This window comes from Cataglyphis hispanica, chromosome 5 (genome assembly GCF_021464435.1).
Source record: "Cataglyphis hispanica isolate Lineage 1 chromosome 5, ULB_Chis1_1.0, whole genome shotgun sequence".
NCBI classification, from domain to species: domain Eukaryota; kingdom Metazoa; phylum Arthropoda; class Insecta; order Hymenoptera; family Formicidae; genus Cataglyphis; species Cataglyphis hispanica.
Window position 1 is genome coordinate 649,695 of NC_065958.1, and position 12,080 is coordinate 661,774.

A 12,080-nucleotide genomic window follows, 5' to 3' on the forward strand; every position below is an offset into this window, starting at 1 on the left:
AATGCAAATGAGCGAAGTTTGCGTGTATGTGTGCGCACGTTTGAATATATAAACATTATTTTTTTCGCTTCTGAAGAATTCCACGAGAACGGTGTAAACGTTTTCTTTTTTTTTGTTTTTTTTTTTGTTTTTTTTTTATTAACGGCCTGGTTAATTAATTGAAAGAGCTGCCTCTTCGATCTAAAATGACGATGCAGTTCTAGATTGTTTACGTAGAGAATAAGAGAAAACGTAATCTTTCTACTTCGATTGTTTTCATTGGGACGATTATATCTTTTCGATACGGCAGGAACTCGTCGCGTAGCGTTATCCGATAACCGAGTATATTCATATGACTTTATTTTGGATTCGAAAAGCGTCGAGAAATTTCGTTGTACTTCGAGGTCCCTATGTGTTTCTTATAAAAGGGCAGCATCTTTAGTATTTTCCTTTACGAGTCGATCGATTAAAAAAAACTTGTGTTATTCTCCTCGAGTAACCAGCTCCCGGCATCGTCGGAGGCTTCGCAAGGAAAAATCGCGTATCCCGATTCGGTGCCGAAATTCCGAGACACCGATCGCGCGGCGGCGGTGTAACACCGTCGTAAATATCGGCGCGCGAAACCTGTTCCTCCATCTCCCTCCCTCTCGTCGGGCATTTCGAGATAAAAGGAACGCGCGGAGAGAAGGAGTCCTTGGCGATGCGAACTCGCGCGAGAGTAATATAATCTCTCTGGTAACGAAAACTGTGTGCGGTGTTTCAGGGGACTGGCATGGAGAAGGAGAACTCCGCATCGGGCGGGGGCGGTGGAGGCGGCGGGGGTGGCGGGGCTGAAGCGACGACGGCGGCGACTCCGGGCGCCACCTCCACCTCCGAGAAACTCCAAGCGGACCAGGCCAATCCGTTGCTCGATCCTACTGCACTCTTCGGCGGTAAGTCATTTTCGCTCGTTTTGCTATTCTCTCTCTCTCTCTCCCTCTCTCCCTCTATCTCTCTCTCTCTTTTCCGCTCGTAACGCGGAATGACTAGGTCGCCGATAAACGGCATCGTTATGCGATTCGACGAAGATAAATCGAGGAAAAAAGTCCGATAATAGGAGAACGCTCTCTTCGCGCTCTAACGGTCGGTTTCTTCGGCGCATCAGCTAGATATCTATTTGCAGAATAACCAATATCCGCCAGAATTATATTCCGGATAACTTCGATAGAATTAATTATAGATGGAGAAATCGACGAGAGCGACGCGGAGGACCGGTTTCGAAAGGGATAAATTTCTGCTCGCAGATAAACAATATAGACTTATTTCTTGCACTCGCAATGTAACGATGATTTCATTAGTCTAGCAGGGTTTATTCCCTGAAAAAAAAAAAAAAAAAAAAAAAAAAAAAAAAACTGAAATTCTCAGGGAATTTTTATGTACCTGGAGAAATCGAGAAATTCTCATAGAATTTTATTGGGACTCAGGGAATTTAAAAAAAAATTCTTTCTTTGATAATTGCTCTTCTTGTAAGGCAATAAATCCACTAATAAAATCCCAAGTTGTAAAATATGTGTTTAAGATATATTATATATATGTATATATTTTATTTATAAATACATTTTAATTTATAAATATATATCATTTCTATTTATGTATGTCTTGACAAAATATTGAACATGTAGTGCATATTTATTTTAGTTCTTAGTGATAAGGAATGAAAATGGTTATGAAAATTTTTATCTTAAAGCTATATTTTTTTTTAGTACAATTTAATACTTAAATAGCTTTTTGTTTTTCTTTTGTATGAGTAAAGAGCATTAAAAAAGGCGTACAATAAAAGAATTTATTTTAGGAAATTGTACGAAAAAAATTTTCAAAATATTCTTTTTATCTGCAACTTTGAATAAAAATACTTAGAGGATCAGGGAATTTTCAGGGAATCGTTTTATAAAATTTGGATCGACAGCCTGTCTAATCATCTCTATTTGTATCTGATAACAATTCTCTCCCTTTAAATTTTCCTAATTTCTTCTCGGTGATCACGAGTACGAATAGAAATTCCTCCTGTCCTAGGTCTGATCCATACGATCATGCCCGATATTGTTTAGGCGAAACGAGTAAATATTTTCCGTGTAACAAGCGCTTGGATGCACGTGCTTGGTATTTCGAAAGGATATGCGCGAATTCCGACGTCGTTATATTTGCCAGCGTGAGTTTATCGTGCTTGTCCAGGAGGAAGTTTGCTGCCAGCTACTCCGATTTCGGTCGTCGAAGCACGTTTCCGTGACGGGTGATGACGAGTCAGATGGTTTCGCACGATCCGTCCGCGAGTACATAAGCTGACAAATTGGAAGAGGGGTTATCGCAATGGGAAGCACCAAACATAAAATTATCTTCGAGTTTATTTTTTTTTTTTTGAACGCAGAGCGGAGCTTTGATGTCTCAGATGAATCGCAAGTTATAAAATTTTTTTGACACAAAGATACGAAAGAATTAATCGTAAAAAGATTTCCTTTGACATCTTTTTAATTGGATTTTGATTTTATTTTCTTTTGCAAAGTTTCATTATTGATATTGATATAGATAAAAGTTTCATTACGTAAGTTACATAAAAATTATTCTCATGAATATCTTTTTCCAGGATGCTTATATTTTAATTTTGATGTTATATATATATATATATATATATATATATATATATATATATATATAGTATAATATAAAATGTCCATTTGTTGCTTTCGACGAAAGATTGCGCTAGCATTGTTCTGAGTTATATTAGCAACGCTCTGCAATTAGCGATTGATTGAAAAATTACTATAACCGTATCTAAACTAAAGGCCTACATTTGTGTACAAGGCTGAATTGAATCTGACCACAGTTCCTTTTTATTGGTCGAAATAAAGTTTAGAAAAACATGGCAGAACCAATAGAAATTGTTAGGGAAAACAATAATTTAAAAAGAAATGAAATAAGAAAATTGCATACAATTTATATTTATTTAAATAAGAAAATTACGAACAACTTGTATCTTTTTATAAATTCTTAAATTAAAGAATAAAAAAAAGTTAACTCAAATAATAATAATATAACTATATTTAATATTTTAAAATAATAATATACGATATTATAAAAAATATAAACTATATAATAAAAATTAAAACTTTTTAATTTTTTAATATTTAATTGTAGAATGGCCATTGTTTTGCTATTGATTATATTGATTTGGTTATTCTGCTTTGGTACAGACAATTTTTATTCTATATGAAATAAATCGTCTTATAATTTTCAAACCTCATTGGTGACAATTGTGAATAAGACTTGCATAAAAAATATTTTTTTATACATAATTATAATTGCTTTACATTACACTCATTCATATATACACTGTTGCCATGTTTTTCCAAAACTAATTAAGTGGCCAGATTCTACTTTTAAGGACTCTAGTATGTATAAACGAGTGTAGTGCAATGCAATTAAAATTATGTTGTACAAAAATGTTAATGTCTTATGCAAGTGTTATTAACAATTGTTATCAATCAAGTTTGAAAATTATTAGATGATTTATTTCACATAGAATAAAATGTGCCAAAAGCTTACTAATTAAATTAATATAAAATAGCAAAACAATGGCCATGCAATATAAATTAAATTAAATAATGTTAAAAAGTTAAAAAGTTATAATATTGTTATAGTATTATTAAAAATATTATTCTTGGAATATTATATTAAATGTAGTTATATTATTATTATATTTAAGTTAATTTTTTTTCTCTTTAATTTAAAAATTTATAAAAAAGTACGAGTTGTCCGTAATTTTCTAATTTATATAATTAATAATAAAATTACATGAATAAGAACGATTATCATTAAAACGTGTACATTTTATAAATATGTACATTATTTTGATTATTTTAATATAATAAATGTGTGAATGATAATATATATAGATAATATGTATTTATAATAGTAAATTTGTATATATTTGTATAAAACTTAATAAAATTTAATATAATATATAAATATTCAATATAATAATATTTTTATTATATGATTGATGCAACTAATTTTCACATAATATGAAACAACACAAATAAATTTAAGACAAAATGTTTTAATGCGACCCGCGCACACCAAGTTTTCATACCATACTTTGATTTGTCTTATGCGATTTAGAATTTATGAAAAATTTTCTTTAAATAATTATATCCCAAAGCCTTAGATGCGTATATTGTGCATTCAGTTATTTAGAAAATAACTTTTATTTTAGCTATACTACTACTTTAATTATAATGCGATTTATTAAATATAATTTTTCTTAAATTAGAAACAATAAAAATAAAAATATTTTATAGCATAAATTTTTATGCTTTTGGCTCATTGTTTGATATCATTATTTTTATAGGAAATTTAAATAATTATTTTATACAAAAGTATATTTATTTAAAATGTTATTATTTAAATATAATATTTTTTCACATAACGCGTATACTTGGTGCCTTTTTTTATCTTTTTTTTTAAAAAGGTAATTTTTTTAGGGATATTGTTAAACAACAGCTGATATTTTGATATTTTGAGCCGTCATTTTAGTCTCGCGGCGGATTCGATTCCGTGTGGACGTTTCCGCGATTGATCCCGCTTTCCTTTGTAAACGAGTTTATTAGTTTCGCGTTGTTGTTCTGTGTTATATTAAAGTTCCTTTTTGTTATTTATAATAAGTGTCATTATTTACGGCGCGGAGCGTGAGTGCGGATTGTGTCGTGCGCGGTTCGATTAATCTCGAAGTCGACGCGCGGACGTAACAAAAAAAATATATATATATATATATATATATATATATATATATATATCGAGATCTTTTTTCATATACAATTTATTAATTAATTTGATAATGTGTATAATCCGTTATCAATCTTTATTAGATATATATTTTTTTCTCATACCGAATAATGGAACAATAAGATTCATTATACGAATAATATATGAATAACTCTTTATGGTTAATGAAACCTGGGCCTCAAATAAGATATTTCGCACGATCTGAGATGGGTCCTTTTTTACATACCGCGCCGTTACATGACGCCATTGCACTTGCCGTGGATTTACATGGTCGAAAGCGGATGCGTGATACAAAGTGGACCCAATACGCTCTCGCGCGCGTCAACGCGATTTATTAGCACCGTTTTAACGAGCGGAGGGCATCCTTTCTTCCTTTATCTCTCTCTCTCTCTTTCTCCATCCTGAAATCAATTAGTCCCGCGTGCGCGCACATCGTACCCAGCCTTTCTCTCCCGCCCCTTCCCGCTCCCTCCCCAACCCCTCTCTTTCTTTCTCTCTTCCAAGGTTATCAAGGCTCCTTCTGACGATTCTCGATCGCTTCCTCGCGACAAAGGAAAGAACTTACGAGGTAACGCATATCGTATTCTTCGATCAGATTCATTTCCAGCCTTAGTCTTAGATACCTTTATAAGGTGTGATAAATTTTTTTAACACTTTAATTTCAATAAAAATTCTATTTTAAACAGCAGGAATTGAATCTGAAATTGACAAGAGAAAAGATTTAAATTCAATGATTTTTAAAGAGATGTTTAATTCGATCTGCATTGTTTATATTCTTTCTGACATTTTGATCGTTGAATGTTATATTTCGCCATTTATACAGTTTCAAGATATCCTAAAGCTGCTCTTAATTGTAATACATATTACAAACTCTCACATATTCTTTATGTGGAAAATATTGATTAACGAGAAGAGTTGATTAATAATGTCGCGAATTAAGAGCTTATTAATTAAAATAAATTAATTTATATTACATAGCCTACATGAAGCAGAGTCTACTTTATTTAATTATTATTACTATTTAATTATTATTTAATGCTAATTATTATTTAATGCTATTATTTAATACTTTATTTAATTATTATTACTTATTCGTTAAGTTATCGCGCTCATAAAGTTAACACGATCGGACGTTAATGTCCCAACTAAGAGTGCATTCTGCGCTCTTTATTTTTTGACTCGGTTGCGTCCCGAAAAACCGGTACTTATTTTCGTTCCCTTCGTAGAGTGGATTTCCGTCGCCTCTCAACGAAGACGAGACTTTCGTCGTTTATTTCGTCGCTTCACCTTCGACCCGTCATCCCTCTTCGTGTTTCCTGGACCGCCATCGAGTCGCATCTTCCCCCTCAACTTCGGGCGAGATCTCTCTCTCGAGCTGCGTTTTCCGTCTTTCCCTCCTCCTCCTCCTCCTCCTCCTCCTCCTCCCTATCCTTCGTCCTCCCCCCCCCCACCTCCCGCTCCCTTCTCTTTCCCACGGTCTCCTGTCCATCGCTGCCATCCGTCTCAGTCTTCATCGGCGACTTGTCTCGGTCGCTCTTCCGAAGCGTCGCTTTTTCTTCGTCCTCACTCCGGGTTTAGGTCCGTAGGGCTTTGGGGACGCAAGAACGAACGAACACGAGCGAGCGGACGAACGGACGCAAGCAGCGAGATGTTTCTCTCTCTTCTTCCCTCCCATCCCCTTCTCTCTCTCTCTCTCTCTCTCTCTCTCTCTTTCATCGTTCTGCTTTCGCGTCGATCGCGTTGCTCGCTGAGTTCTGCTCTTACCGGTTCTGTATTGATTGCCACTTCACTACCGTAGACCGGGTCTCGGAGTTCCCTCGCGTTCCCTCGTCAGTCTTCTGCAGCGAGCGACCGCAGCATGCGTTCGCTATCCCTCTTGTCTCTTTCGCGCTATCGCTCCCTGTCTCTCTTTTGCTCCTCTCTCTCTCTCTCTCTCTCTCTCTCTCTCTCTCTCTCTCGTCGACCCACTCTACGCTTTATTCGAACCTTGGTTCGCTCACTCTATCTCTATCTGTCTCTCACGTTGTCCTGCCGCTATCTCTCTTCCTCTCTTCTGGCTCGCCCCCCCCCCCGTCCCCCCCCCGCAGCACCGTGATGCTTTTACCTCCTACGCTCAATACAAACTCGTTGGACGCGGCAGAGTTTTCGTTTGAAGCTACCATCCGGGGCTTGCGATATATATCCCACACCCACACCGTTGCCACCGTCGCCGCTGCTTCCTCGTCTTGACGTCGACGTCGACCTCTCGGCGTCGTTATATCTCGACGGCGGATAACTCGCGGCGGTGGTAGCGTTGCGGCGGGAGTGCACCTTAGATGAGAAGACGCCGTCATTTAGGCAAAGTAGAGAAACGGAAAGGTCTGTGCAGGCAAATGATGCTTTCCCGTTTCTCTCTACCGCAGCTTCTCTCTCTCTTATCTCTTAATCCTTTAGTCTCCCTTCTACATAGCGACGAACTTTCTCCCTTCCTTCCTTCCTTCCTCTCTCTCTCTCTCTCTCTGTCTCTCTCTCTCTCTCTCTCTCTCTCTCTCTTCTTTCTATTATCTACTGAATTTAATTGCGATAACGCGCACAGTGATGATGTACCTGAAAGGATTGACGATCGAATGGGTCTCATAAACACTCTCAACGTAATTAAATTTTATCGAGTACTTATCATTATGTAATGATAATGTGACACAGAGCGACTGTTCGGATACTGTTTTTGCATGCCTCATCACTTAAACACATTGACGTGTCGCTTATCGACGCCTTTATCGAGCTCCTTTCCCTCCATATATACGTCATCGTCAAGTTTGTGTCCTATGTCATATATATAAAACGCTGTCATTCGTAAGAAATAAAAGACGAAGAATCGAACGACACGAACAGGGAAAAATTGTTATCTTTCCTGTTTCTCTCTCTCTCTCTCTCTCTCTCTCTTTCTGTTCGTTCGTTCTTTGTGTTCCTGTTACATTCTCCGTCTCGTTTTCGCTCTTTCTTGCCGCTCGTTTGCGATTCCATTGCTCTGTGACCCTTCCCTCACGGTTTTACCACCCACACCCGGCACGAACATCGCCAGGCGAACCGTGGTTTCCTCTTAAAGCTCGTTTGTTGTTGAGCTCATCGTGCCGACATGCGCACCGGCAAAACTCGATCGAAGACGAAAAGGGAAGGAGACGTGATTAAAACGCTAGTGACGTAATAAATCCTCGTGAAATATTTCCGATACCTCTCCATACATCCTTAATGCTAAAGATTGTTCCCGATTATATTCCGTATTCGCATGCCATTTACAAAAAAATCTGATAATTACATTGAGCATTAAAATTAGTTATCGTAGAATATGAAGACAATTTATTTCTGAGAGTATGATCGATATAAATACGAAATCAGAATTATATTAAATATGAATATATAAAATTATGAGAGAGAGTCACGGATTTGAGGGATTCAATATTAATTAATTTATTATTTTAATATATTAGACATAATCATACACACATACATACACACACGCACACACACTATAATTCAATAAAAATGGAAAATCTAAATACATTATTTTGCGTGTAAATATTTGAATGAAGTCAAAAGAAAAAACTTTATAAATAATATTCGGTTTTTTTTCTTCTTAAAGAAGGAGAGAGAGAGAGAGAGAGAGAGAGAGAGAGAGAGAGAGAGAGAGACTAGTTTTTCATTGACAAATTTATGAAGCTAAATAACAGCTTTTAAGAAAAATATTTTACATAAAAAACATAAAAACAATAGTTACAGAATCATATTGTAAGCGTATTTAGTATACGTATACATAGATTACACGTTATCTGTATAGATTGCACGCGTGTAAAAAAATATTTTGCATGGTCCACGTGTACGCGTAAACTATTGTCGTTTATACGTGGCCAGTGCGAGGATGCACAAATGCGAGTACATACTTTAACTTGGCGTAAACGACACGTTCTCTCTCTCGTTTGCATGCGCGCGAGAGCGATTATATATCGGCGGTCCCACACGTGGTCGCTGGCTATATAGGAGCGTATCTATTATGTAGTAAGAATAAGCAAAACTTATAATGGGCTGTGAGTGCGAGTTTAAGATAGAAAATATGAAAACAATTCTGTTTATTATCTTATTTAAAGATAATTAACTTAATTATTGATTAAATGGATCAATAATTTGCACATTTTGACGAACATTTTTATTTTGAATTCAATTTGATGTCAGTGTTATAAGTTAGTGTTATAATTTATCGCGAAATATTCGATATTTAACAAGCCAGATTCTCTGATTCAAACAACTTAATTTATTACTTTCTTAAATAAGAATGCAAACATTTTTCCATTCGCATCCTCTTAGAGACACTTGTATATCCGAAAATAATAATTTTAGTTAGATAATTTTTTTAAAACATTAATTAAATAAATTTATTCAAATAATTTAATAAATCATATTTTAATTGAATAATAAACAAATATATTCATGTGAACTAATATATACTATGATATTATTTTTATTAATTATATTTCTATGTATATATATATATGTGTGTGTGTGTGTGTGTGTGTATACTTTGAATATATGCGTGTTTGGTATACGTTTCTATATCTTTTATATTAATTTGCATGAGTTGATAAGAATCAAGAGTGCGATTCATATAAAAAGGGTGCAAAAAATCTAGCGACGCCATTGGATGGCATTAACACAACGCGCGCCCATCGCTCTCCCGTTTCTACTCGCGTAACGCTCGCGCGGCTTGATAAATGCGTTTACCGTGCTTCGAATTCGGTATATAGATACACGCGCGCTCTCGAGGCAATGAAAAAAAAAAAACAAAAAAAAAACACGATTGTGAGAGAGTAGAGGGAAGAGATACGGAGACACATATATAGACACACGCGCGCGCGCGCACACACACACACGCAGGGGGACGATCTGTGTATTATTCCCGTGCGCTGCGAGATGCATCCAGCTGAGAAATACAAAAATATCAATCGATTTAGGAGTATATACGCGCCCGTACTTCCCCGCCTCTTTCCGCATTCTATCCCCTAAAACATTAAGCCGCTGAATTATGTAACTGAGGCCAATTTCTTTTTCGTGAGGATTACCTTAGCGAGACCCTTCTACGACTGCCTCGTAGCATACTGCATAATGCACATAGTTACAGCTGGACTTTGAATCGGATACCGATATCTTTCGATATATATATATATATATATATATATATATATATATATATATTTTCATGTCTGTATCTTTCTTATCGAATTATCTTACATATCGAGGGAACAGAGAATTGTCGATCACATATAAGAATCGTGTGCACTTTAGAGATAAGTGAAAATAAAAATTTATGAAATATATATTAAAGAACAGAGTGAGAGAGAGAGAGAGAGAGAGAGAGACATATATGCAGTACATAATAATATATACAGTCCGTTTATTCTTTCTTCTTTATTCTTAAAGACGAAAATATAAGCGACTTCTTCTCGATTCTCAATCATTTAGTCTATATTCAAAAAAATTTAATAATTAAGTGATAATTAATTACTTAATTAATTAATCAATTATTTTATCTATTTTTATCTATTGTTAGATAAATGATTTTCGAACTTGTGTTAGGCAAATTAAATTAGAGAGATAATTCGTTACTTGTTTTTGTGTATAAATGATTCTCGAAAGTGTTTAAGGGATCATAGATAATATTAGGGAGATTTAGAGCAACAGTTTGAATCTAATCATTGAAAAAAAGATTATAGAAATAATATTTATATATATATATATATATATATATATATATATATATATATATATATATATTGTGTAATTTAAAGTCTTTCTATATCTTTAAATATAATCAAATGTATTATAAATAATCACATGGAGAGCAGAAATCCTAAAATCAAGTTTCTTAAAGATGGAGAGATTTTTAAAAAAAGAAAAGAGAGAAAACTCCGTGATCTGCTTTGATCGTGGTGTATGCAAATGACCTTTAATCTATTAATTATTAATCTATTTACCTAATACATATTATTTTCGGTCAATCGGTTACGCTCGCACACATGGTATATAAATTCTCTTGGCAGATGTGTATTAAATAATTATATATTTTCCGTAACAAAATATATATTTTTTCACATATATAACGGAGCTATAAAATGCCACATTTATGAATAATCAAATAGCAGGAAGAAAATAAATAATTTGTAGTTGGCTGATGCACAGAGTTCACATTAGGAAATATCTCACGCTGTATCTTTTTCGCCCGATGTGTGCGAATGCACGAATCGTCGAGTAATCTATTTTCTTTTCCAATTTTGTCCAGTCAGTCTACCTGTCGGTTTCGCGACCGTACTTTTTTCGGTCTAACGAGAATCGATAACATCGCGGATTTCCTAATTGCAATTTTGTTAAGTTTACGCCACGGCTAATAAATTTACGCGTTTCGTTTACTCGATTATATCCGAAGAAGAAAATTTGCGAGCTCGGAGAGTAACGCGATTAGATGGTGCAGAAACGAATTAACCCCCTAGGCCACCTTAAACACCGATCTCTCCATCCATGATGATTCGATACGACAAGTATAAAGTTTGGAGGTGAGTTTTCACAGATGAATTTCACAGACATGAGATTTTGTTTGACATTTATGAGTAATATCGCAATTTGTTTAAGTATTATTCGATAACTGATTATATTGAGGAAGAAAGTGATGTGTAAAATAATTTTATATACAGAAGACAAAAAGCTTGTTTATTCACGAAAATATAAAAACATGTGAAATTTTAATAATATAAAAATAATATATTAAGAGGCTTTTTAATTTTGATTGTAATTTCATTTTATATTGGTTTTACGCTAGAAAGTAAAAAAAAAATTGAATAATCCATTTTCAACTTCAATATTTTAAATTTATTATTATTCGATGAAAAAGACGTGACAAGGGAAGCTCATACATATTGTAATTTAAACTCACAACAAGCTTACTACGCTATTTATTTTATAACATTAAAAAAACTGATCTTTTTTTACTCTGTCATGCGATCAGCTGTTCGACGTTTAAACGTCAATCGCGCGATAGGTTCCGATTCGACGTGAATACGGCACACTCAGCAATCCCGTCGCGATGCATTCGCGTAATCCTGGTAAATGAACAGCAGCAAGACTGCTGCTACTATTCCTCGCGTCCCGTAAACGAAATTAAACGGATTTGGAGGCGAGCCAAGCATCGCGTTTGTCGTCGCTCACTGTCTACGTCTACGTTCCCCGTCCCGACATTCCGATCTCTCGATCGATCGCTTGCT

At 35.0% G+C, this 12,080-nt stretch overlaps 1 protein-coding gene across 13 annotated transcripts in view; it reads left to right on the top strand.

Moving 5' to 3' along the window:
• LOC126849748 (bromodomain adjacent to zinc finger domain protein 2B-like) overlaps positions 1-12,080 on the top strand; it is a 178,368-nt gene that overhangs the window by 126,923 nt on the left and 39,365 nt on the right. For all 13 annotated transcript variants that reach the window (XM_050591912.1, XM_050591920.1, XM_050591914.1 and 10 more), the window contains exon 4: positions 743-911. In XM_050591912.1, coding sequence (XP_050447869.1) covers positions 752-911 — 160 coding nt within the window. In that variant the 5' untranslated portion in view covers positions 743-751. The remainder of the gene's footprint in view (positions 1-742; positions 912-12,080) is intronic.